The sequence below is a fragment of the Colletotrichum acutatum genome (assembly GCF_030867785.1).
Source record: "Colletotrichum acutatum strain CBS 112980 chromosome Unknown BDZ83scaffold_72, whole genome shotgun sequence".
Taxonomy (NCBI): Eukaryota; Fungi; Ascomycota; class Sordariomycetes; order Glomerellales; family Glomerellaceae; genus Colletotrichum; species Colletotrichum acutatum.
In genome coordinates, this window is record NW_026849066.1 from 135872 (window position 1) to 155780 (window position 19909).

General features: G+C 40.0%; 5 protein-coding genes and 1 non-coding gene across 6 annotated transcripts; 3 read left to right on the forward strand and 3 right to left on the reverse strand.

The window, feature by feature from the left end:
* Window positions 1–200: 200 nt before the first annotated feature.
* BDZ83DRAFT_627728 (TAM domain methyltransferase) lies at window positions 201–1939 on the forward strand. The gene is made up of 3 exons (XM_060508653.1): window positions 201–845; window positions 912–1116; window positions 1170–1939. The coding sequence occupies exons 1-3, from the start codon at window positions 329–331 to the stop codon at window positions 1630–1632; spliced, it is 1185 nt and encodes a 394-aa protein (XP_060363004.1). The 5' UTR covers window positions 201–328; the 3' UTR covers window positions 1633–1939.
* Window positions 1917–3148, reverse strand: BDZ83DRAFT_703135 (uncharacterized protein). Its single transcript, XM_060511474.1, has 4 exons — window positions 2887–3148; window positions 2596–2805; window positions 2090–2494; window positions 1917–2038 (listed from the first exon to the last, which is right to left on the reverse strand). Exons 1-4 carry the CDS (start codon window positions 2965–2967, stop codon window positions 1925–1927), a joined length of 810 nt encoding a protein of 269 aa, XP_060363005.1. The 5' UTR covers window positions 2968–3148; the 3' UTR covers window positions 1917–1924.
* Window positions 3149–3507: 359 nt separating this feature from the next.
* Window positions 3508–3581, forward strand: BDZ83DRAFT_t189. The gene has a single exon. It is a non-coding gene; the product is annotated as a tRNA-Val (tRNA).
* A 66-nt stretch (window positions 3582–3647) lies between these two features.
* On the reverse strand, window positions 3648–5709 carry BDZ83DRAFT_409980 (uncharacterized protein). Its single transcript, XM_060502903.1, has 4 exons — window positions 5587–5709; window positions 5234–5531; window positions 4898–5162; window positions 3648–4844 (listed from the first exon to the last, which is right to left on the reverse strand). The coding sequence occupies exons 2-4, from the start codon at window positions 5431–5433 to the stop codon at window positions 3876–3878; spliced, it is 1434 nt and encodes a 477-aa protein (XP_060363006.1). The 5' UTR covers window positions 5434–5531; window positions 5587–5709; the 3' UTR covers window positions 3648–3875.
* A 1581-nt stretch (window positions 5710–7290) lies between these two features.
* BDZ83DRAFT_410016 (MIP family channel protein) lies at window positions 7291–8830 on the reverse strand. The gene is made up of 3 exons (XM_060502904.1): window positions 8410–8830; window positions 8050–8350; window positions 7291–7987 (listed from the first exon to the last, which is right to left on the reverse strand). The coding sequence occupies exons 1-3, from the start codon at window positions 8716–8718 to the stop codon at window positions 7758–7760; spliced, it is 840 nt and encodes a 279-aa protein (XP_060363007.1). The 5' UTR covers window positions 8719–8830; the 3' UTR covers window positions 7291–7757.
* Window positions 8831–17685: 8855 nt separating this feature from the next.
* BDZ83DRAFT_410057 (uncharacterized protein) lies at window positions 17686–19718 on the forward strand. The gene is made up of 4 exons (XM_060502905.1): window positions 17686–17841; window positions 17917–18474; window positions 18541–18675; window positions 18736–19718. The coding sequence occupies exons 1-4, from the start codon at window positions 17782–17784 to the stop codon at window positions 19486–19488; spliced, it is 1506 nt and encodes a 501-aa protein (XP_060363008.1). The 5' UTR covers window positions 17686–17781; the 3' UTR covers window positions 19489–19718.
* Window positions 19719–19909: the final 191 nt, after the last annotated feature.

A 19909-nucleotide genomic window follows, 5' to 3' on the forward strand; every position in this document is an offset into this window, starting at 1 on the left:
ACAGAAACCCCGCGCCATTCCTTGTTAATCTTGCAGACGCCGAGTGGAATGAGCATACATGTTATGCAGAGATCTTGAATGTGATTCGATGCCGACCCGGAGATACGGCGGATCAGGATTCGAACCCTCGCAAGCCGTCTGCGTCTGAGTATCTCGCCAAGTACGAGCGGGGAAACAAAACGGTCGACAACATGCAATATCTTGTTCCCTCCTCGTCATATTCCCTCCTCTCCTCATTTTCTTCGTCCCAAGTTCCCAGCATTCGAAATTCCTTCAAAGAGTCGTTCTTCAAAAAATTTCTCGGGCGTGTATTGACTCACAAAATACGATGGCTGAGCGACCGGCTGTCTCAAGCACTCCTCCGAAATCCCCTGTACGAGAGGCTGAGGCAGCATCTCCAACGATTGCACCAGCCACCGCCGCCCAGTCGCCTCCGGCTGTGATTTCAACAATCACGTCACCGAGCTCTGGCCAATCTCCTGGGGCTGCATTAGTAGAGGAACCACTAGAGACGGCATCTGAGTCCCCAAATGCAGTCGTGGAGGCCCAAGACGAGACCGATGATGACGGTGACGGTTACCAGTCAGCGTCCGAAAGAGAATCCAACGCATCAACTACGCTGGCGTCCACAATTCGTGATTTCAACTTTGAAAATAAAAGGAGATACCACAAGTTCAAGGAAGGCAGATATGCATTTCCTAACGATGATGCTGAGCAAGAAAGGGAGGATATGAAGCACTCCATGGTGGTCACCCTTTGCGGCGGGGCACTACACAGTGCGCCCCTCGAGAGTCCTCAGAAGATCCTAGATGTTGGAACCGGAACTGGCATATGGGCAATTGACAGTGAGTTGATCCATTTGATATAGGTTGCTGGCCGTGAATCACAAAGGAAGGGACTAATCTTCACAGTGGGTGACGAATATCCGGAAGCTGAGGTCACGGGCATCGATCTCAGCCCTATTCAACCTCCATATGTCCCAGCCAATGTTGCTTTCATTGTTGACGATGCTGAAGCCGAATGGCTGTACCCAGCAAACTCTCTTGATTACGTTCACATGCGAAACATGGGTGCAGCGATCAAAGACTGGGAAAAGCTCCTTGCCCAAGCTTTCCGGTAGGTTATATCATTCTCAAGATCCTACTCCAATATTATCTAACGTTGCCCAGCGCCTTGAAACCAGGAGGCTGGATTGAACTCCAGGACATGAAGTGGAACTTCAATTGCGACGATGATACAATGCCCCCGGACTATGCCCTCACCAAGATGATGAAGCTTGTGTGGGAAGGCCTTGGAAAATTTGGCATCGAAGCAGATGTCGCCGACATCAGCCCGAAACGTCTTGACGATGCGGGCTTTATCAATCAAGTACAAGATGTTCAAAAGGTTCCCGTGGGCGAGTGGCCAAAGGGAGAAGATCTGAAAATGATTGGAGCATACTGCAAAGCTGTTCTCTACGACGGCATACATGGAGTCACGATGGGTCCACTTACACGAGGTCTGGGATGGTCTGCCCCTGAGGTCGAGATTTTCCTGATTGATGTACGAAAAGATCTACTCAATACCGGCATTCACTCTTATGTATTCTACCACTCCGTTGCGGGTCAGAAACCGAAGGAGTCTGCCGCTTGAGTTGAGCACGAAGGCCATCAATTCACTTGGTTGACGTAGATGATGCCATAATCAATATATTTCGCTCAACTGCGCCGTCTAAGTAGGGTTTGAGAATGATTGTCAAAGAGGCTCTGGATTATGACTTTACTCCCTGAAACCTTTGTTTACATGGGACAAATTCATGGAATTCTAGTCTCCAGTCGGTAATGGCGGTGCTCGATGGCTTAGCCTTGAATGGCATCAATCCACTTGCTTCTTTATCAGCCAAGTGCCGTTAGGAATATCTGAGAGGATGAACTCACTTATCATTCTAGTCACTATCTTCAATGTCGCCTCCCTTTGGTACCGGGTAGTACAGCGTTGTTTGGCCTAGTCCGAAGATGATAGCTGTGATAAGGGCAAATGATGTGAATATTACAGCAACCTGATGAGTATTAGTCTCATCAAACAAAATGAAGAATATGATCTTGATTACCTTGCCGTTGTCATCAAAACCCTTTCCTCTGCCTATGTCTTCGGCAACGGCACTCCAAACCAAGAAGATCATTCCTGAGATCATGCAGAGAACCGCGCCTGCCAGGAACAAAACTGACAACTGCCAGGCGTAGACTTGCATTTTACGAGGGCGGTACTTCCACTCAGTGCCAATCAAAACCCGCTGTTGGGTGCGCAGAGACTGTCTGATTAGAACCAAGCCGTCCCTATGTCCTGCCATTCTATGGAGCCGAATTGTCTGGTCTGCCGCTGTCAAGACGCTGGCAAGTGCGAAAGCGATGCCGCAGAACCAGCAGGTCCGCACAGGCCAGGGAGTGGTCGTTTCAGGGGGCAGAAGATTCGGCCATGAACCGGTCGAAGTGAGGACATTTGCGAGCAGAGCGGACTGTCCTTTTGTTAGCCCGGCGTACTAATGTGGCAACAAGTCAAAACAGCCGGGGAACATGTAGGACTGTGGAGTGGACTGTGGACAAGAGCTCAACTTACTACCACACCAACGAAGTTCAGCTCTTGCAGCTTGTTGTCCTTCCATTTCTCAGTGAGTCTGTTTCTTTCGTCCTTTTCGTCGTGATTTAGGAGCAGGAGTAGTGGGTCGTATGTCAAGGTTGGTGGAGAAAAGAGACCACCCCGGAAGATGTGGACGATGAAAGACACGGCCCTGCTACCCTGGTTTTTAACACTGCGTGAAGTTGATCGCTACCCTTGATATTAGCTCAACGAGCATCTAGCTGTTCAAGCTTCCATTGATAAGAGCGAGCTAGGACTTTGGAAACACACTATTCTAGCTGCTGCCTCTGACTGGCCATTATTGCCCAGCAGAGGGGTTCTTGTCTGTGGAAGTTCGTCGGAAGAAGGCATCGTAGCATCTGAATTAGAGTTTGATGCTACACTATGAGACGGCAGGCAGCCAACAACTTGATGGAATACCGAATATAGCGTCCAAAGGTACTACCTAAGTAGTTAGTCAAGTATGTCATTTCAACCCCGCAATCGACTTCGAGGTCATGCGACACGCCTTCAGGCAGATCATACGTCATCGTGAACAAGTCGCTAATCGGAAATGGGTTGGAGCGGAGTTCGTGCTGCTTACATAACACACTTTAAGCTCTCAACTGTTTGTGACAGCAAGTTCATCCCATCTTGCGCTCACTATAACCTCTCTTTCTCTTTCTTATTACCAAAACAAAGGATTATATCTATAGTTATTCCAAGCATCCTAGAGATATAGAATTGCTCATGGCCTCGATTAATCGACCAAGTAAGTCATCTCGCGATCGATTCCGACCTCTGCGACACAGAGTAATTCACTAGCGTTGGCCATCGTCCATGACGGGAGTGAAACCTCTCCCCAAGGAAGGGCACCATGAGTAGACTTCGCGTAGAAATCAACTCATAGGCGGTCTGGTGGTGTAGTTGGTTATCACGTCAGTCTAACACACTGAAGGCCTCCGGTCTAAGTCCGGGCTAGATCATTGACTTTGCTTTTTGGCGGTTCTGTAAGTGGAATGAGGATTTAAGCTGGATAGATCTAGTAGATGTTGCGAGCAGAGTCTTTGGTTGTGAAATCTTTTGTCATGGAGTAGAAAGTACGCATGTCGGTGTAAACCTATTGTTGTGAGCAGTGTACGCCTAACTGAGTACATGTAAGTAAGTAGACTTTTCTACCAGAGACCAACGCCCCTCCTTTATTTTATTTCCCCGAGATCTACAAGAGGAAGGTGTAAATAGTGATCCTAGCTATCTGAAATGCTTAGAGACAACTTGGTTTAGATACAATCATGCCGAAAGAAGTGACGCCCACATACGTCCTCATAACACATGCCAATGCAACACCTCCGACACCAGTCGTCTTTCCTCGCTGTGGTTCGGTTCCCGCACCAAAAACACCAAGTCGGCTTAGATCCTCGCTTCACCAGCAAATTAGAGAGCCCCTCGCGAGCTGATCTGCTACTTCTGCCAATGACTTCTTCGAGCACCTCGCTTCTCGTCATATCTTTCTCAAGTCTAGGGAGCCACTTAACCCAAGGTATCCACGAGCCAGCCGTTCTCGCGCCCATGACCAGCATCTCTCCAGCAATATCCTTCCTCACAAAGATTAGGCTCTCTAACCCTCCAAGAATGTCCGGAGGAGTCACCTCATGTCCTCGTTCCGCCGCCTGTTCGAGCACAAACTTGCGAACGGTCTGTCCGATGATTCTACTCAGCATCACAAAGTTTCCCTGGACTGCAATATCGATCGTGGCCATGGCCTGAATGAGGTCTGCAGTCGGCAGTGGCTTTTGGAAGTTGTTCTGCCACTTACGAACAGCCCGGCCTCGTGAACTCCCCGAGAGATCAAACCTTTTGACAAACTGCCCATCAAAGCCAATGGCAATTCCCTGAGAGCCAGTAGCCTTACCAAAAAAGACGAGGTCGGGGGATGCAACATCGAAGTACTCCTCCCGTTGGAAGCAAAAGGGTGCACCGCAACGTATGGCAGTCAGAGTTTCATCTACTGCTAATAGCAATTGGAACTCCGCGCACATGGTGCTCAGCCGGCTGAGCAGACTGGGTTCCAAGACTCTCCCATTGAACTGGGTTTCCACAAGCTCAATGACAATACCAATGCACCCCGCTTCTCTGGCGACGAATAGTTGATCACTAAGTTCGTCATCAGAGACGCCATCAATATGGATCAGGATAGGGTTGCTCCCGTAAGGCTTCGGAGAGCCTGCAAATTGGAGTGAAGTTTTGTGCTTAGCAAATACGTTAACAGCGGAAAAGCAGGTGGTGCTGAATGTGTTCTTACTCCTGGTGTTCTATTAGAGACGGCTGTTGCTGCGGCGTACGTGTCAGACAAAAGTGCCCAGCGAGGCTGCTTTGCATGTATATCCTCCCAACCCATTCTTTTCAGCGTATCGTCATCATCTGTGAAGGGGCTCTCAGATGAGTCTGAAGATTCGGACATTGAAAGTTCTGCAAGCGTCAGAAGTAGTTTGACCACAGTTTCTGGACCCATGGCGCTGCTGGTTGAGGTCCCGTAGTGGATTGGTACAAAGCCACCAAAATATTGTCTGCAATCATTTACGTCAGACCGACTCAGATTCCTTGACCAGCCACAGCTTACGAAAACCTTTCTTCGTACAAGTGTAGAAGCTGCCCATAACGACGCTCGAGGGCTAAACGATTGTTGATGAACTCTCGCCAAAGAGGATTTGCCATGGTCAGGCTCCGCATTTGATCAAATGACAAGATACTTCCTTCGCAATTGTTGAAGTTGTGATCTAACTTTCGGAGTGGCAGTCCCACAGGGAAAGCCATATCGTCACTTGGCTCTGGCGGCATCAACTCTTTTAGCCAGCGTGGTAGCTAGCAAGAGTCTTTCTTTGAGCTTGAGACCGGGTTCTGGATGAATGCAAAGGCTAAGAGGGTTAGCTAAGATCCTGAAGAGTGGGCTATATCAGCTCGAGTTCGTGCGTACGCTTTGCGGGGACTTACTAGATCTTTTTCAATACTGGGATTTGTGTCCTTGCGAGGTTTATGTAGTATGGTTTGAGATAAGTTGGAGCACAATGGCCTGTTTGATTTGATATGAAACGGCTTAAAGTACGAATGCCCGGCTGATGTGAGCCTGGCCCCAAATATACGATTATTATGCGGCTCGAACGGTGACCTCAAAGCTGGACTTAGAGTAGTCACCAGTGTTTGGTCATGAGTCTTCGCATACGCCCGGGAGCTATCGATTCCATTTTGGGTAAAGTTCTTTGGCGAAGACCGAGGCGCTCTTGAGAGTAGTTGAGAGCTTTGGATCAGGGGCTACATCTCTTTAGACAACCAATAGAATGCCGCAGAAGGGCTGCGGCAGAGGCGGCGTGGACTCCGTGATGGATGCCCTCAGCATAGCTTCCAGGCCAAACGGTCACAAGTATGCATTCCTGTGTATGAGAGGACGCCCTATTTCGGTGCCTGAAGCATGGACCAACAATGTGATGCAGTCGAGATCCATGATGGCACACAATCGTGTGGTCTGGACAACTAGCTCAAGGTTGAGCAGTGCAAACGACATTGAATTTCAATGGCAGATAAACGACTACCACCTCTCTCGCCCTTTCATTCTGGCAGCGTACGGAGGGATCGGGCTTGGCCATCTTTCGCCACTGCACCGCTTCGACATTCCACGATACAGGTACTATTGAGATTAAACCAAGTGATGCAGCCACGTGCGATTCGGTAAGACCGTCGCATATTCAGAGCGCAGTGCATTTGCCTGGTGAGATGGCTTAGAAGTCATGTGCCACAAGACCCCAGCTCTGCGGACTTGACCGACCGAATCGGAGTCGGACCCGTGACCGTCCAATGGGGCCGTCACAAGGCAACAACAAAACTCAATCGAGCTGTCAAAAAGCAAGCAAGAAAAAGATTTTGCAGTGAAATTAGAGGGCAAGTTCCTCGATCCGGGATCACCACTGACAGTAAGCCTTGTTGACAGCAGCATCGGGGGCGAAGGATTCGGCTGACCCCTGTGCTTCATGACACCATCCCGTCGACCCTGGTATGTCAACCCTATCTGATCGGCATCCTGCAGGGTCGCCCTCCAATCTGAGCCACAGAATTTGACAGCAATATTCCCGATCGACGTCCAACTCCGCCAATTCCTTCTGGAACAGGACCCTGAAATGTGGTTTGACACCTGTCTAGCTCGGTGAGTGGCTGCGCACATGTTGCTGCGTAACATGGAGCTTCTCAAAACTGTCGGGATCGACAAGATCAGTCGTCCTTCAGCGAGTGATTATGATTTAATCCACTTCAATGCTGATATTCGCCACAGAAATGAGCCTTGCCATGACCATTGATGAACGATTGGTTTGGGACCGAATTACGCCACAAATTGGGCTTAATCGAGGCATTTGGACTGTGGCTGATGGTGTGGCTTCAAGTTCACCCTCACGCTCTCTAGGCGACAGCTTTAATTTTCAGCAGGCTTTCCGAGGCACACATTCTCCTGCTTCTAGACTTTGGAGAAGGGTGAGCTTTCTGACTTCTCGCTTATGTCAATCCTAAGCAGAGTACTCATCTTGAAACACGAAAAATATCGCAGGCTAGTCGTGACCCGAACCTCAAGTCGTTGATGGCGACACTTTCCTAGTCGGTTTTTGTCGATCAAGATAGCATGTTACCTTATGTTTGAGCCACCGCAGCAGCGAGTATTCAATAGCTTGAATTTAGGTGTCCAGATGTGTTATCTATTCTGTAGCACAATGCCCTGCTCAACTTTTCTTCGGTAATTCAGAATATGACGATTCGAGGCACACATCTAGTCCATTCAAGGCATCTCTACATCATAATCGTATGGGGCAAGACTTTGAGCGAGTTCCTCCAGAATGATGGCATCATTGTAAATTAAAAATTCGGTTCCACTGGACTAGAGGCAACCAGAGCTGCTCGGATATCTATCCCCTCACAATAAGCTTCAAGCTTGGGTATTCCGAACCTGAATGCTGTGGAATCGCTTTTTTCTTCAATTGAAACTAAATTAACCTCATAAGCATTGAAGCACGACCAACACCTAACGCCCTTCGCCCTTGTTCTCCATTTGGTGTCGTCCACTTCTAGCAGATGCGGAGTTCTGCGGCACGGATCCTCGTTCGCTGGAAGCCTTGACTATTATGTCAAGGCTTGAAACTGCGTTCACTGCTCGTTTCGTGGCCATCATCGTCCTGGCCGGGGTTGCACTCATAGTATCGAAGGTTGCGCAACAAAAGGTAGAATCCACAAGCAATCAAAGATCCAACGACCGGACCAAGCCAGTATATCCAGTGATAGCTGGGGAATATCCCATCGACAGCAGCGGGTCCAAAAGATCGGGCTGGGTTGAGGGAACCACCAGTGAAGTAGACGCCTAAGGAACGTTATGTTAGCGTCTACCGTGCTTAGCCTGAAGACAAGATGGTTCGTGCTTACCAGTTAGTTCGGCGAGAAAGAATGACAGACCAATGCCAACAGGGGCAAGGAATGTAGAGCGGTGCTTCTCAACGGCCAACATCAGAATGACAAACACTAGCTGAGCGGTCAAGATGACCTCGATGAAGAAGCCCTGGGCCGTGTTTGTACCACCACCCAGTCCTGTGGTCACGGAGAGGGGACCAGGGAACATCGCAGAAGCAACCCCAGCTGCACATAGTCCCGCTATGATTTGAGTGTGCATGATGAGAAGAGCCCTCAGTAGCGGCAGACCACCACAAATAGTGAGGGCGAGAGTCACCTGCGAAGATCTCGTGTGAGTAACACAAACGTGGCAAGCTGGGACATCTCAATACTTACCACAGGGTTGAACATGCCCCCCGTAACTCTGTAGAATGCCCACACATTTGCAGTGAGGGAGACTCCGAATGATAGCGCGATAAAGATAATGGATGGAAGGTTGGGGTCCGATCCTGGTGCTCCAAGAGGTGTGTTGGCAACTTGCGTGCCGGCGAATGAGAAGAAGAGGAAGAGGAATGTTCCGACAAACTCCCCGAGCACAGCTACAATGTTGTTCCTCGTAGTGTTGGCAATGTTGAGCATGGGTAGCGTGCCAGCAACATTTGAGCTATCGCCTGAAAGCTGACGACCGACTTTGGTGTTCACCATTGTGAGAAGATGATGTGTAATCCAGGGGAAGTGGTTTCGACAGCGAAGTCTGTGTTTGCAAGCTTCGGAGCTCAAGGCGAAGAATCCGTTCCTTTAAGACACTCCTGTCCTTATAACGAGAGACGAATGTCGATCTCTCCTGTGGCATCCTTGATAACGTCTCGATTCTCGGAGGCTTCCCTCCTTACAAGAGGGTGTGCAACTGATACATCGTTCTCGAGAGCATGCCTATTAGCTACGCATACACTCAAATCCGCATTCGTCGCAATCCCCATAAGACAGGAAAGTCCAACCAAAAGCGGTTATGTCTCCAAGAATTGGTCGTCGCCGGTGACGCCACGCGACCCATGGCGCTGGGTGAGCATGCTAAGCTACAAGGCCTGGACTCCTCTCCGGAACGAGGTCGATGGACCTAACGGCAATTAGCGTACACACACCCGCACATGGCTGTCAGTCTTCCCCAGCCACAGAGAGCATCCAGGAGGAACTTGTCTCGGTTGCGGCACCGGTCATGGTCATTGATGGGCATTAGGCTGCGTACTATGAGGGGAGGACGTCACCCTCGACGTAGTTTGAGTGAGCGGGACGCTCATTCATGATGAGGTCAGGGGAATAATCGACGACAATCTGATATTGCAGGTCCTAAGCTCCTAGCTAGTTGCGAGTTTCTCCGTGTGTGCAGCCGGGCCATGGTTGCATTTCAATCCTTGCAAGCAAAGTCAAATACTATGCCGGATAAATCATCAAGGTTTCTGATAACTTCCAAGGCTGGCCTGACAGCTCCCAAACGGGACGAAACGTTGAGACATCATGGGCGATTTGACACCTGTCACTTCTTCTTGTCATTGGACGGAATGCGCAGGCGTGTAGTTCGTGGATGTGAAACATTTCCGTGGCAGTCCACAGCCTCGCGCATCGCTCCCGCGCGGTCTGATCTAGAGGGATACAGCTCTACAGAAGCGTACTCACCGGGCGAATCTCTTCCTCGTGGACTTAGCGCCGTCACAGGGGGCTTATCCTGTTCTCGTCGACATCATCACGGAAGCTAAGGTGTGGAGTCAGCTGGGATGGGAATGCGAACATGGCGTCTGAGACACTCTCTCAGCTGGCGATTTTGACTTCCACCAACGGGGCTAGTCTGTCTTCGAGGAACACCAGTTCGGGGCGTGTGGTGTTGTGGCAATCCGGCGACGCGAGGGCTCGATTCCCAGAAGAGTGATTCGAGAATGAGTCGGAATTTCCTAATCTAACGGTGTTACATTCGCGATTCCCTGCATTCTTTCCCCACGAAAACACCGTTAGAGAGCAATAACAAGAAACTTGGAACTTGCGATAGTTGATCTTTGGAGTAATTGAGGTTCTATGTTGCTTTTCTTCCACATTCATTTGCATGCAACATGTACTTACAGCAACTATCTCGACATCGAGCTAACAACGCCTAGTCCCCATTTCTTAAACTTTCCGGGTGCTACCCTCGCTTCAGCCCCAGCCTCTCGGGTTGTCCGCTTTTGTTGATCTCGAACTCACCCCCGCACAGACATGAGACCTGTCACAGCATCATCAACATCTATCGTAAGTGTCTTGTTGTTCAATAAAACATCACAACCCAAATCTCTGCTGGGCATTCACAGATCAGCCAGCCATCGGGACGCCGCCATCCGAAGGATGTTAGCTGAGGGTGCCTTTGAAAGCCGAAAGCATCGCGACACGATCTCAGATTGCCGATTTTAGATGGTTCCTGCGAGGTTTCGGGCAGATCAAAGGAGCTAAATATTTCAGGCAGCCCGTAAAATATTTGTTCTGTTCAGACCCCCGAAGCCTTGTTTCAGCATCTTCTCTTCCACCCGGGATGCGAAAGTACATCTCTAGAAGTTCAGAATCCGAATTTGAAGCACTGACGTTAATGCTAAGCACGCGCGGCGTCAGCGGAGGATCGTCAGGTATAACAATCTGAAGTAGCAGGTACGGCCTGGTACTGAGACCTGCCGGATAAGACGCACCACGGATACGATGAACGTTGATTCCACTGTTTGCGGTTGGTATGTTGACCGACGCGTGGAGGCTCGACAAAGACATGCCCGCTTACGTTCGTAATAATACACCATTTATAGCAAGCGACGTACTCAATCAATTGTTATATGGCACCAGTACAAACATATCCAGAATTTTCTCCAACTTTGCCCATATACGGACTTTTTGATCGGCAGATAAAGGGGAATAAGAACGGATTGAAGAATGATTCACTGTGACCCCTCATAAGAGTACTTCCTCTTGTAGTAATGCCATCTCGAAGCTGATGGGATACGTGTAGTCTTGTTATATCTAGCGGTGCTAGGGGCCTTACAAACACACTTTCATAGAGCTTAAAGTGGTCGGCCCATTTCTCTGAGAAGCAAGGTTACATACCCTGAGGCATATTTATTAAAGTCCTTAATTAAAGTATTAATAACTTTTATATTAGAGTGAAGCTACTTACTGCGTCTTAAAAACATAGTACTTAAAAGGCTACGCAAAAGTAATTTTCATAAATTAAATCTAAGCTAAGGAAAAATATCATTCTTAGCTAGTTTTAATAAATATATATTAATAATCAAAATTAAAAAGTACTATGAATATATTATAACTAGCTAGTAGTATTAAATATATTAATAGAATTAGAGTTATTATAATAAAAAAATAATATTTTAATAATTAATAACTTTTTAGAGCTATATAAATAAATTATTTATTTTAATATTCTACCTTTACTAACTACTCGGGCGATTCTCGATATCGTTTACATAGTATTAATATATAGTATTAATAAATACTTTTACTATCTCTATAGACTATTTTTTTTTCGGATTTCCTTTTACCTTTTTAACTTTCCCTCCTTTAACTTATTATAACCCAACGTATATAATTAAAACTAGGGCCCGCCCCGTAAGCCCGTAGCGGCTACGTGTTACGACCTAATACGTATAACAAGGCTAGGGCCTGCCCTATAGGACCTATAGCGGCTACTATACTATATATATAAAAACAGCGGACTTAAAATAACTCCTCTCGGGATAGAAAAACTATAGATAAGTTACGTAACTACGATTATATAATAAAATAAAGAACGGATACCTATAAATAAATAGGACGTACAATTATAAATAAATAGGACGGACGACCGTTTAATAAATAGTTAAATAATAATAAATAAAGATATTATAAAAAATATATTTAAGAACGAGACTTATATATAATATAGACTTAAGCCGGGCTTAAAAATAGACTTTTTATAGCTTTTTTAATAATTAATTTAATATTAAATCTTACAATCGCTTTTAACTATTTTTATTAAAAACCCCTTTTAATAAAACTACGATTAATTATTAAAACTTTATTTATTTTACGATTTATAAATATAGCTTTAAAGAAGCTATTTATAACTACGATATTATTTATTTAGCCTTTGTAGCTTTAACTTCTATTAATATATTTACTACGACTAGCTAGCCATAATAACTAACTATAAATAATAAAAAGAGAATAAGTTAACTATAATTATAAATATATTAATTAAAAAACTATATACCTCTCGATATTTATTAACGATTAATAAAAATAACTATAATATAATATTATAGAGATTAGAAATATAGATATTATTTTAAAAATCTCGTAGTTATAAAAGTATAACCTATAAATAGATTAGATTACTAGCTAGGTCCTATAAAAAAATCTAGTTACTAAACTATTTAAAAAAAAAAAGGGTTTAAATAAATTTCTAAGAACTTCTAAAGAACGAAAATAAATACAATATATAGCTTTTATTAAAATAGTAAAAAGCTTTAAAAAGTTTATAATTAATATTAATAATCGAGAATCGTAACGACTCTAAACTATACCCGAGGAGTACTAGATATATATAAAACTATTTATAAAACCTAAAAAAATAGAATTATTAAAATATAGTAGCTAGGATATAGAAATCGAACTTAAAAAAAGAATATAGCCTAGGTTCTATTTAATATATTTAATAAATTAAAAAAAACAAAAGTACTTTAACGAATATATTAATAAAAAACTTAAAAAAGGATATATTTAACTATTAAATTCTCTTATAAAATTATCCCTATTCTTTATATTAAAAAAAGGAATAAAAAAATAAAGACCCGTTATCGACTATAAAAAACTTAATAAAATTACGAAAAAGAATTGTTATTTTTATTATTTATTATCGAGCTTAAAGATCTATTATATAGAGCTAACTAGTTTATTATATAAATCTTAAAAAAGTATTTAATTAAATCCGAAATAAAAAATAAAAAAAATAAAAAACGGTATTCTAAACTTATAAAGGACTCTTCGAGTACTTTATTATACCCTTTAGACTTACTAATACTTTAATAACCTTTTAAATAATAATTAACTACGTACTCTAAGAATACGTCGATATTTTTATTATTATTTATATTAATAATATCTTTATCTTCTTTCTTTACCTTAAAATATATAAAAAATATATCTATATAGTATTTTAAAAACTTTAAAATACTAAACTATATACTAAACCCTCTAAATACAAATTCTATATATAAAAAGTAGACTTCTTTAAATATACTATTATACTAAAAAAATTTATATATAAATATTAAAATAAAAATAGTTAAGGACTAGCCTATACTATAAAACGTTAAGGACGTATAAAGATTTTTAAGATTCGTTAATTTTTATTAACGATTCTTTAAAGATTATATTATTATTATTAAACCCCTTAATAATTTAATATAAAAAGATAATTTATTCATTTAAGATCCTAAATATAAAAAAGTATTTATTAAAATTAAAAATATAATCGTCTCCGAACTAGTTATTATAATCTTAGACTTTTAAAAGCCTTTCGAAGTCGAGATTAATACTTTAAACTTCGCTATAAAAGTAGTATTAAAATAATAAAATAAATAAAAAAACTTTACTTATATTACTTCTATTTTAAAGCATTTTATAGGATAAAATTAAATTAATAAATCTATAATAAAAACTAATAGCTATTATTAAAGTATTTTAAGAATAAAAACTATAATTATTTAGAACTAAATATAAAGTTATAGTCTATATAAATTATAAAAACTTTATAAACTTTATAATAAATAAAAATCTAAATAAATTATAAATTAAATAGAGCGAATTCTATCTAAATATAATTTTTAAATTATTTATTAAAAAGGTTTAAAAAATAGCAGAGTAAATACTTTTAATAAAAACCTAATTACGAAATTACGGTCCCAAAAAAATATAAGTTATTTTTAAATAAAAAAAAATAGTAGCTTTATACTAACTATAAAGCTTTTTATAATAACGAAAAGATTAATACTAGCCCGACTAAAAAATAACCCCTAAGCTTATTATAGAAATTTATAATATACCTATATACGGTTACTAAAAATTATTAAAATATAAAAACGGATTTAATAGTACTATAATAAATCGCTATATATATTAAAATTATAAAATAATTAAAACTACGCAACTTATAAAAAAAATAAAAATAGCCTATATAAACCTTATAGCGAGCTATAACTATTATAACTATTTATAGAAGTATAGTAATCGATTTTATAGAACTTTATTATTAAATATTAAAATCTAAAAAACTATTTACGAATATATAGTACGATAATATCTTAGTTATAGTTAACCGACTTATTAAGTTCGCTTACTTTATACCTATAAAAAAACTAGTAACGTAGAGGAGTTAATATATATATTTTTAAAATCGTCGTTATTAATTATAGTATACTAAAAGAAATAGTATTTAATAGAAGCTCTCTATTTATTTTAAAGTTTTAAAATCCTTAATTTCGTAACTTAATATAAATTATAAACTATTAACTTCTTTCTACTTATAAACTAATAAATAAACAAAAAAATCAACTAAATTCTCGAAATATACTTCCGTTATTATATAAACTACGATTAAAATAACTAAGTATATTATTATTAATAGCCCAATTCGTATATAATATATAGTTAGTAAAAGTATAAAAAATCCCTTTTATTTTAACTACGGATTTTAATTAATAATATATAAAGAAGTATAGTAAGGACTATAGGCTATAAAAGCGTAATAAACGTTATAAAACTTAGAGAACTTTAAAAAAAAATATTTTAAACCTTGAATTTATATATTAATATATAAAAAAAACGCGATAAATTAAAGATTAAAGACTAACTTTAAAAAAGGGGGATAGTACTTATTTCTTTATTATAATATTAAAATAAAACGACTAAATAATAAATTAAATTATAAAAAACTTAGACCTTTTGAAATTATTAAAAAGTCTTATTTATTAACTACGAACTAAAACTCCTAGATATAATAAATATTATTTAGTCTTTTTATTTTATTTTTTAAACTATACCTAAAGGTTTATATATAGAAAATTATATTATTATCAAACTAAAAACTAGAATATAAAGTTAAATAAATTATTAATTATAAGGTTAAGAACGAAATACGAGAATTCTTAATTAAATAGAAAATTATAAATATAAAAAAATATATAAGACCCGTTATAAACCTTTAGAACTCTTAATAGTTTTTAAAAAATATTAAAATTAAAATTAAAACTAAAACTCCTAACTATTATAAAATCCTAGTTAATTATATTAAAAATACGCTAAATTAACCTCCTATTATAACGGATTCTTTAAAAAAAACTACCTCTTTAAAAGAATTAAGATAGCCCTCCCCTTTTTAAAAACTATCTTTTTATTTTTAAAAGCGATCTAATTTTAATAAAGATTTATTTATTTTAGCTTACGTTTAATATAAAGCCTCTACCGCTAATAAAAAAAGTTCTTTTATTTCTTTTTTATATTTTAAATAATTAGCCTTAGTTAAAAAACGATCTACTATTTATATATTAATAAAATAAAAAAATTATAATAATAATAAAGACTTACGATTATAAATTGCGCTAACTAATATATTATAAAAGAATATAACGAGTATATTTATAGTACTTCGATTTCCTTTAAATATCTTATATCTCTAACTAACGAGCGATAGTACGAGATAGTATATAATTTTAAAACTACGCTCCTTTATTTTAAAAACTAATTTAAAATAACAATAAATTAAAGAACTCGAGATATTTTAATAATATTCTTAAATAAAATTAAAACGGATTAATAAAAGAACTTATCGATTTATTTATAGGTCTATAGAACTAGACTTTTAAAAAGGAGACTTAATATTATATTAATATATATAACTAAACTAGGGCCCGCCTATAGGCCTATAGAGCTATAATATTATATATATATTAAATAAAATAAATATATTATTTAAAAGAATAGAAGAACTATAAATAAGTTATATATAGATAAAAAGGTAATTAAGTAATAAAATAATTATAATAATTACTCTGAGTAAGCGCTTATTAAGATCTACTTAGTAATTATTAATAAATAGAATATATATAGGATAAAGAATATATTTAAAAATAAGATTTATATATAGTATAGATTTAAGCCGGGCTTAAAAATAGACTTTTTATAGCTTTTTTAATAATTAACTTAATATTAGATTTTATAATCGCTTTTAACTATCTTTATTAAAAACCTTTTTTAATAAAACTACGATTAATTATTAAAGCTTTATTTACTTTACGATTTAAAAATATAGCTTTAAAAAAGCTATTTACGATTACGATACTATTTATTTAGCTTTTATAACCTTATCTTCTATTAATATACTTACTATGACTAGCTAGCTATAATATAATTACGGATTAATCGACGGCGATTATAAATAAATTATATAATAAATAAAGCTTTAATAATTAGCTTTAATTCTATTAAATACGCTTTTTAATAAAAATAGTAAAACTTAATTATAAAACTTTATATTAAATTAATTATCAAAAGAGCTATAAAAAGTCTATTTATGTACTTATTTTGAGTTTATATTATATATAAGTTTCATTTTTAAATAAATATTTTAATTTTTTTAAGTTATTTCTAACTAATATAATCTATAATAATTATTTAATCTTTAAGTTATATTTAATCATTTTAATTTTAAAACAGTCTTTATTTTATCATTACATAACTTATTTTACAGTTCTTTTATCTTAAGAGGAGTGAGTACGTTTTTATTTAACTTATAACTAACTATATATAATATAATATCAGTTCCGTAGCTAGGTTAATTAGCTTTTAGTTTAGTGATATATAGTAAGTCGTAATAAAATAGTATTTTAATTATTAACAGCTTTTTTAAACTATATTTCTAATTAATAAACTAAATAATGTATAATTATTTTTATTAAAATAAAAAGTATTTAATTTATTTAGATTTATATTCAATTAAGGATCTTTCTTTTATACCCTGTCCCGATCGGTCTATTTTATATTATTTCTACATAAGCTAATTTACAAATAGAACTACTAAGACTAATTATGCCGCCCCACTCTAGTATAATTAGCGCTAAGCTAGTGTACCTAAGCGCACGGTAGCAAACCACGAGAACTGGGGGCTACCCTTCGCAGAACACTAACAGTATACGCTAAAAGTAGTAGTTATTTAGTAGAGGTTACTAACCACGCGGGAATGCTTTCTCTAGGCCTTGCGAGTAGCATGTTTTGCCCTGCAGTCGATGCAAGTCTGGTAAGACTCCGAGATACTAGAGCTCTAAGGTCGGAGGCATCGAGTGCATATAGGAATGTCCGACATCAGTGGATATAGAAAGATGTTTGATATTGGAGAAGAAACCAACAGTCTTGAAAACTTGCATAGTGGTGAAGTGGTGACGTAGTAATGAATAGTAACAACGCTAAGCCGATAAGCCAATAGAGAACGGTAAGCTTGAAGTACGGAGTGGAGAGGGAAGTCAGGGAATGAGGCGGGTGGCACGTGAGAGGGCGAATGCTGAGGTGGTCGGGGTAGGATGAAGAGAGGAGAAAAATGAGGGGAACCGGAGAGTTACGCTGCGGCCAAAACCGAGCAAAAGATCAATCAATTCTTAAACCTTCCCAGTGTCTTTACAAATCCTGACATCTATCACTCGCGTTGAACTCAAGAACATGGTTTACCCAGGCAAAAGGAGCTTAGGCTGTACGCTATGCAGAGAGCGGAAAGTAAAGGTATGTTTACAACTTCATTTGACATCCCAGTCATCCGCTGTGGATCTGATACTGATCCGGCTGCCAAATGATCAGTGCGATGAGAGACGCCCCGGCTGTCGTCGCTGTGAACTGTATAAGACCCAATGTCCCGGCTACCGTAGACCTTTAGAAGTCCGATTTTACTTTCGAGAACCCGAAGAACAAATTGCTAGCATGCTAGTCGTTAGACGGTCTGGCGAGTGCCTAGCTCCCAGGCGCGCTTCCTCGCAGGCCGCGAACTCGAATATCCAGTATCCAACTGACGCTATTGGGAAGTCGACTTTGCGGTTCGGTTCAAGACGTGATGAGGAGTCAATCCCCTACTTTCTGGCCGAATACAGCGTTCCGCCTTTGCCAGGAATTTACTCTGGTAACCTAGACTTTTTGCCAAACCTCCTCGCGTCTTCATCTCCAACATCCGCATTATGGCCAGCTACGCATGCTTCAGCATTTTTAGCCCTTTCTCGTCGTTATAAGTCGTCACAGCTGTACGATAGGGCGCGCAGGTCTTATGGCACTGCTCTCTTAGCAGTGAACGAGAGCCTGTCCCAACCACCGCACACATGGCAAGACGACCTTGTGGCAGCCATCATGTTACTGCATCGATTCGAGGTGACTTCCCCCATCCGGATAATTTCACTATGGTTTAAAGTGATTTGACTGACCCGACTGACCTAGGATATGGATGGTGGGCTTCTCAGCAATCGGGCCCTGCACATGCGCGGTATCGCTGAGCTATATAGGGCTCGTGACCAAAACCTCTTAAGCAAGCTACCTGGGTGTTCTCTTTATTCCTGGACTTTCTCGCAGTTAGTGAGTGCCTTTCACAATTTGAAAGATACTATACAATCAGCCAAGGACTAACCGAATAAGCAAATCCATGCGTTTATTACACACACGAGCTATGAGTGCCTGATCGTTCCAGAGCCGGAGCCTGATATCAAGCACATTCCAACAGGCTTTACCGTACTTGTCGCTAAAGTAGGCCGTTTCTGGTCTCAACTAACGGAACGTCTGACCACGTTGCGCCTCAACACAGGGACGCACTATGAACAGCGACAGTCACTGGTCACAGCATTGCTTGATGCGATAGGGATCAGGATAGATATGGACAAGTGGATCGAATCTCTCCCTGTATCGTGGAAACCCACGACAACAGTCAAGGATGGCGGACACATTGTCATCACATATTCTGATCAGTGGCTCGGAACCATATGGATCCTTTATAACGCCGTACAGATCATCTTCTATCACGGTGTGCTTCAGTGTTGTCAATCTATCCTGAGTTTTCAGGATCATAACGACATGACCTGTGACGAGCTGATTGAAAGTTGCAGGGCGACAGCGGAGGTGAGCCTCGAACAACTGACGGAACTAGTCTGTGGCAGCATACCTTATGTGCTTGGAGAGGTCGATATCGATGGGCAAAGACTAGAAGTCCCTAACTACAAAGGCAGCCACTGCTACAATCTCATCTGGCCACTTGCACTGGTAGCTCGGTCAGATCGTAGCACCAAAGACCAGGTAGACTTGTGTAGGAAGACATTAGCTAACATCCGAGCGAAGTATGGGATACATTTAGCTGAGTCTGCGCAAGATGTAGCCGCCCTATTGTTCTACCAGTAGTCTACATTCTTGCAGTGTCAAGAATATCTTAGGAATCCGGAAAGGGCTTTGATAGAGGGTAACGAATGTGTCAGCTGCTGAATATTAAGTAAAGTGACTTTAGTTATACGGCATAGCATAATCACATCACAGGCAACTCAATAGCCATGAAGGACTTTTCATGGGTTGGGACCATTAAGTAGGCATTTATGCCTAGAGCCCCAAGAGCCATTTTTGATAATGTGGCTACCTTGTAGCTATATTGTAACTTGGAGATCATGTTACTATAACAGGATCAAGGCTTGAGGCTCACATCGGGGGAAGACTCCTGTGCAACTTTCTAGTATTTACTTGGGTAATCGGAAGTCTATGCAGAAAGCGAATGAAATATCTGGCGGGTAAAAACCTGGCGGGTAAACTAAATAACAGTAGAACAAGTTTA

Coding starts and splice junctions, on each gene's coding strand:
- BDZ83DRAFT_703135 (XM_060511474.1), bottom strand. CDS start 2,967: ATGCCTTCTTCCGACGAACTTCCACAGACAAGAACCCCTCTGCTGGGC. Junction 2,495..2,595: donor TGAACTTCGTTGGTGTGGTA/GTAAGTTGAGCT, acceptor ACAAAAGGACAG/TCCGCTCTGCTCGCAAATGT. Junction 2,039..2,089: donor GTTTTGATGACAACGGCAAG/GTAATCAAGATC, acceptor AATACTCATCAG/GTTGCTGTAATATTCACATC.
- BDZ83DRAFT_627728 (XM_060508653.1), top strand. CDS start 329: ATGGCTGAGCGACCGGCTGTCTCAAGCACTCCTCCGAAATCCCCTGTA. Junction 846..911: donor TGGCATATGGGCAATTGACA/GTGAGTTGATCC, acceptor TAATCTTCACAG/TGGGTGACGAATATCCGGAA. Junction 1,117..1,169: donor CTCCTTGCCCAAGCTTTCCG/GTAGGTTATATC, acceptor AACGTTGCCCAG/CGCCTTGAAACCAGGAGGCT.
- BDZ83DRAFT_410057 (XM_060502905.1), top strand. CDS start 17,782: ATGGTTTACCCAGGCAAAAGGAGCTTAGGCTGTACGCTATGCAGAGAG. Junction 17,842..17,916: donor GCAGAGAGCGGAAAGTAAAG/GTATGTTTACAA, acceptor CCAAATGATCAG/TGCGATGAGAGACGCCCCGG. Junction 18,676..18,735: donor CCTGGACTTTCTCGCAGTTA/GTGAGTGCCTTT, acceptor TAACCGAATAAG/CAAATCCATGCGTTTATTAC.
- BDZ83DRAFT_409980 (XM_060502903.1), bottom strand. CDS start 5,433: ATGCCGCCAGAGCCAAGTGACGATATGGCTTTCCCTGTGGGACTGCCA. Junction 5,163..5,233: donor TATGGGCAGCTTCTACACTT/GTACGAAGAAAG, acceptor AAATGATTGCAG/ACAATATTTTGGTGGCTTTG. Junction 4,845..4,897: donor TCTCTAATAGAACACCAGGA/GTAAGAACACAT, acceptor GTATTTGCTAAG/CACAAAACTTCACTCCAATT.
- BDZ83DRAFT_410016 (XM_060502904.1), bottom strand. CDS start 8,718: ATGGTGAACACCAAAGTCGGTCGTCAGCTTTCAGGCGATAGCTCAAAT. Junction 8,351..8,409: donor GGGGCATGTTCAACCCTGTG/GTAAGTATTGAG, acceptor AGATCTTCGCAG/GTGACTCTCGCCCTCACTAT. Junction 7,988..8,049: donor CTTTCTCGCCGAACTAACTG/GTAAGCACGAAC, acceptor AACGTTCCTTAG/GCGTCTACTTCACTGGTGGT.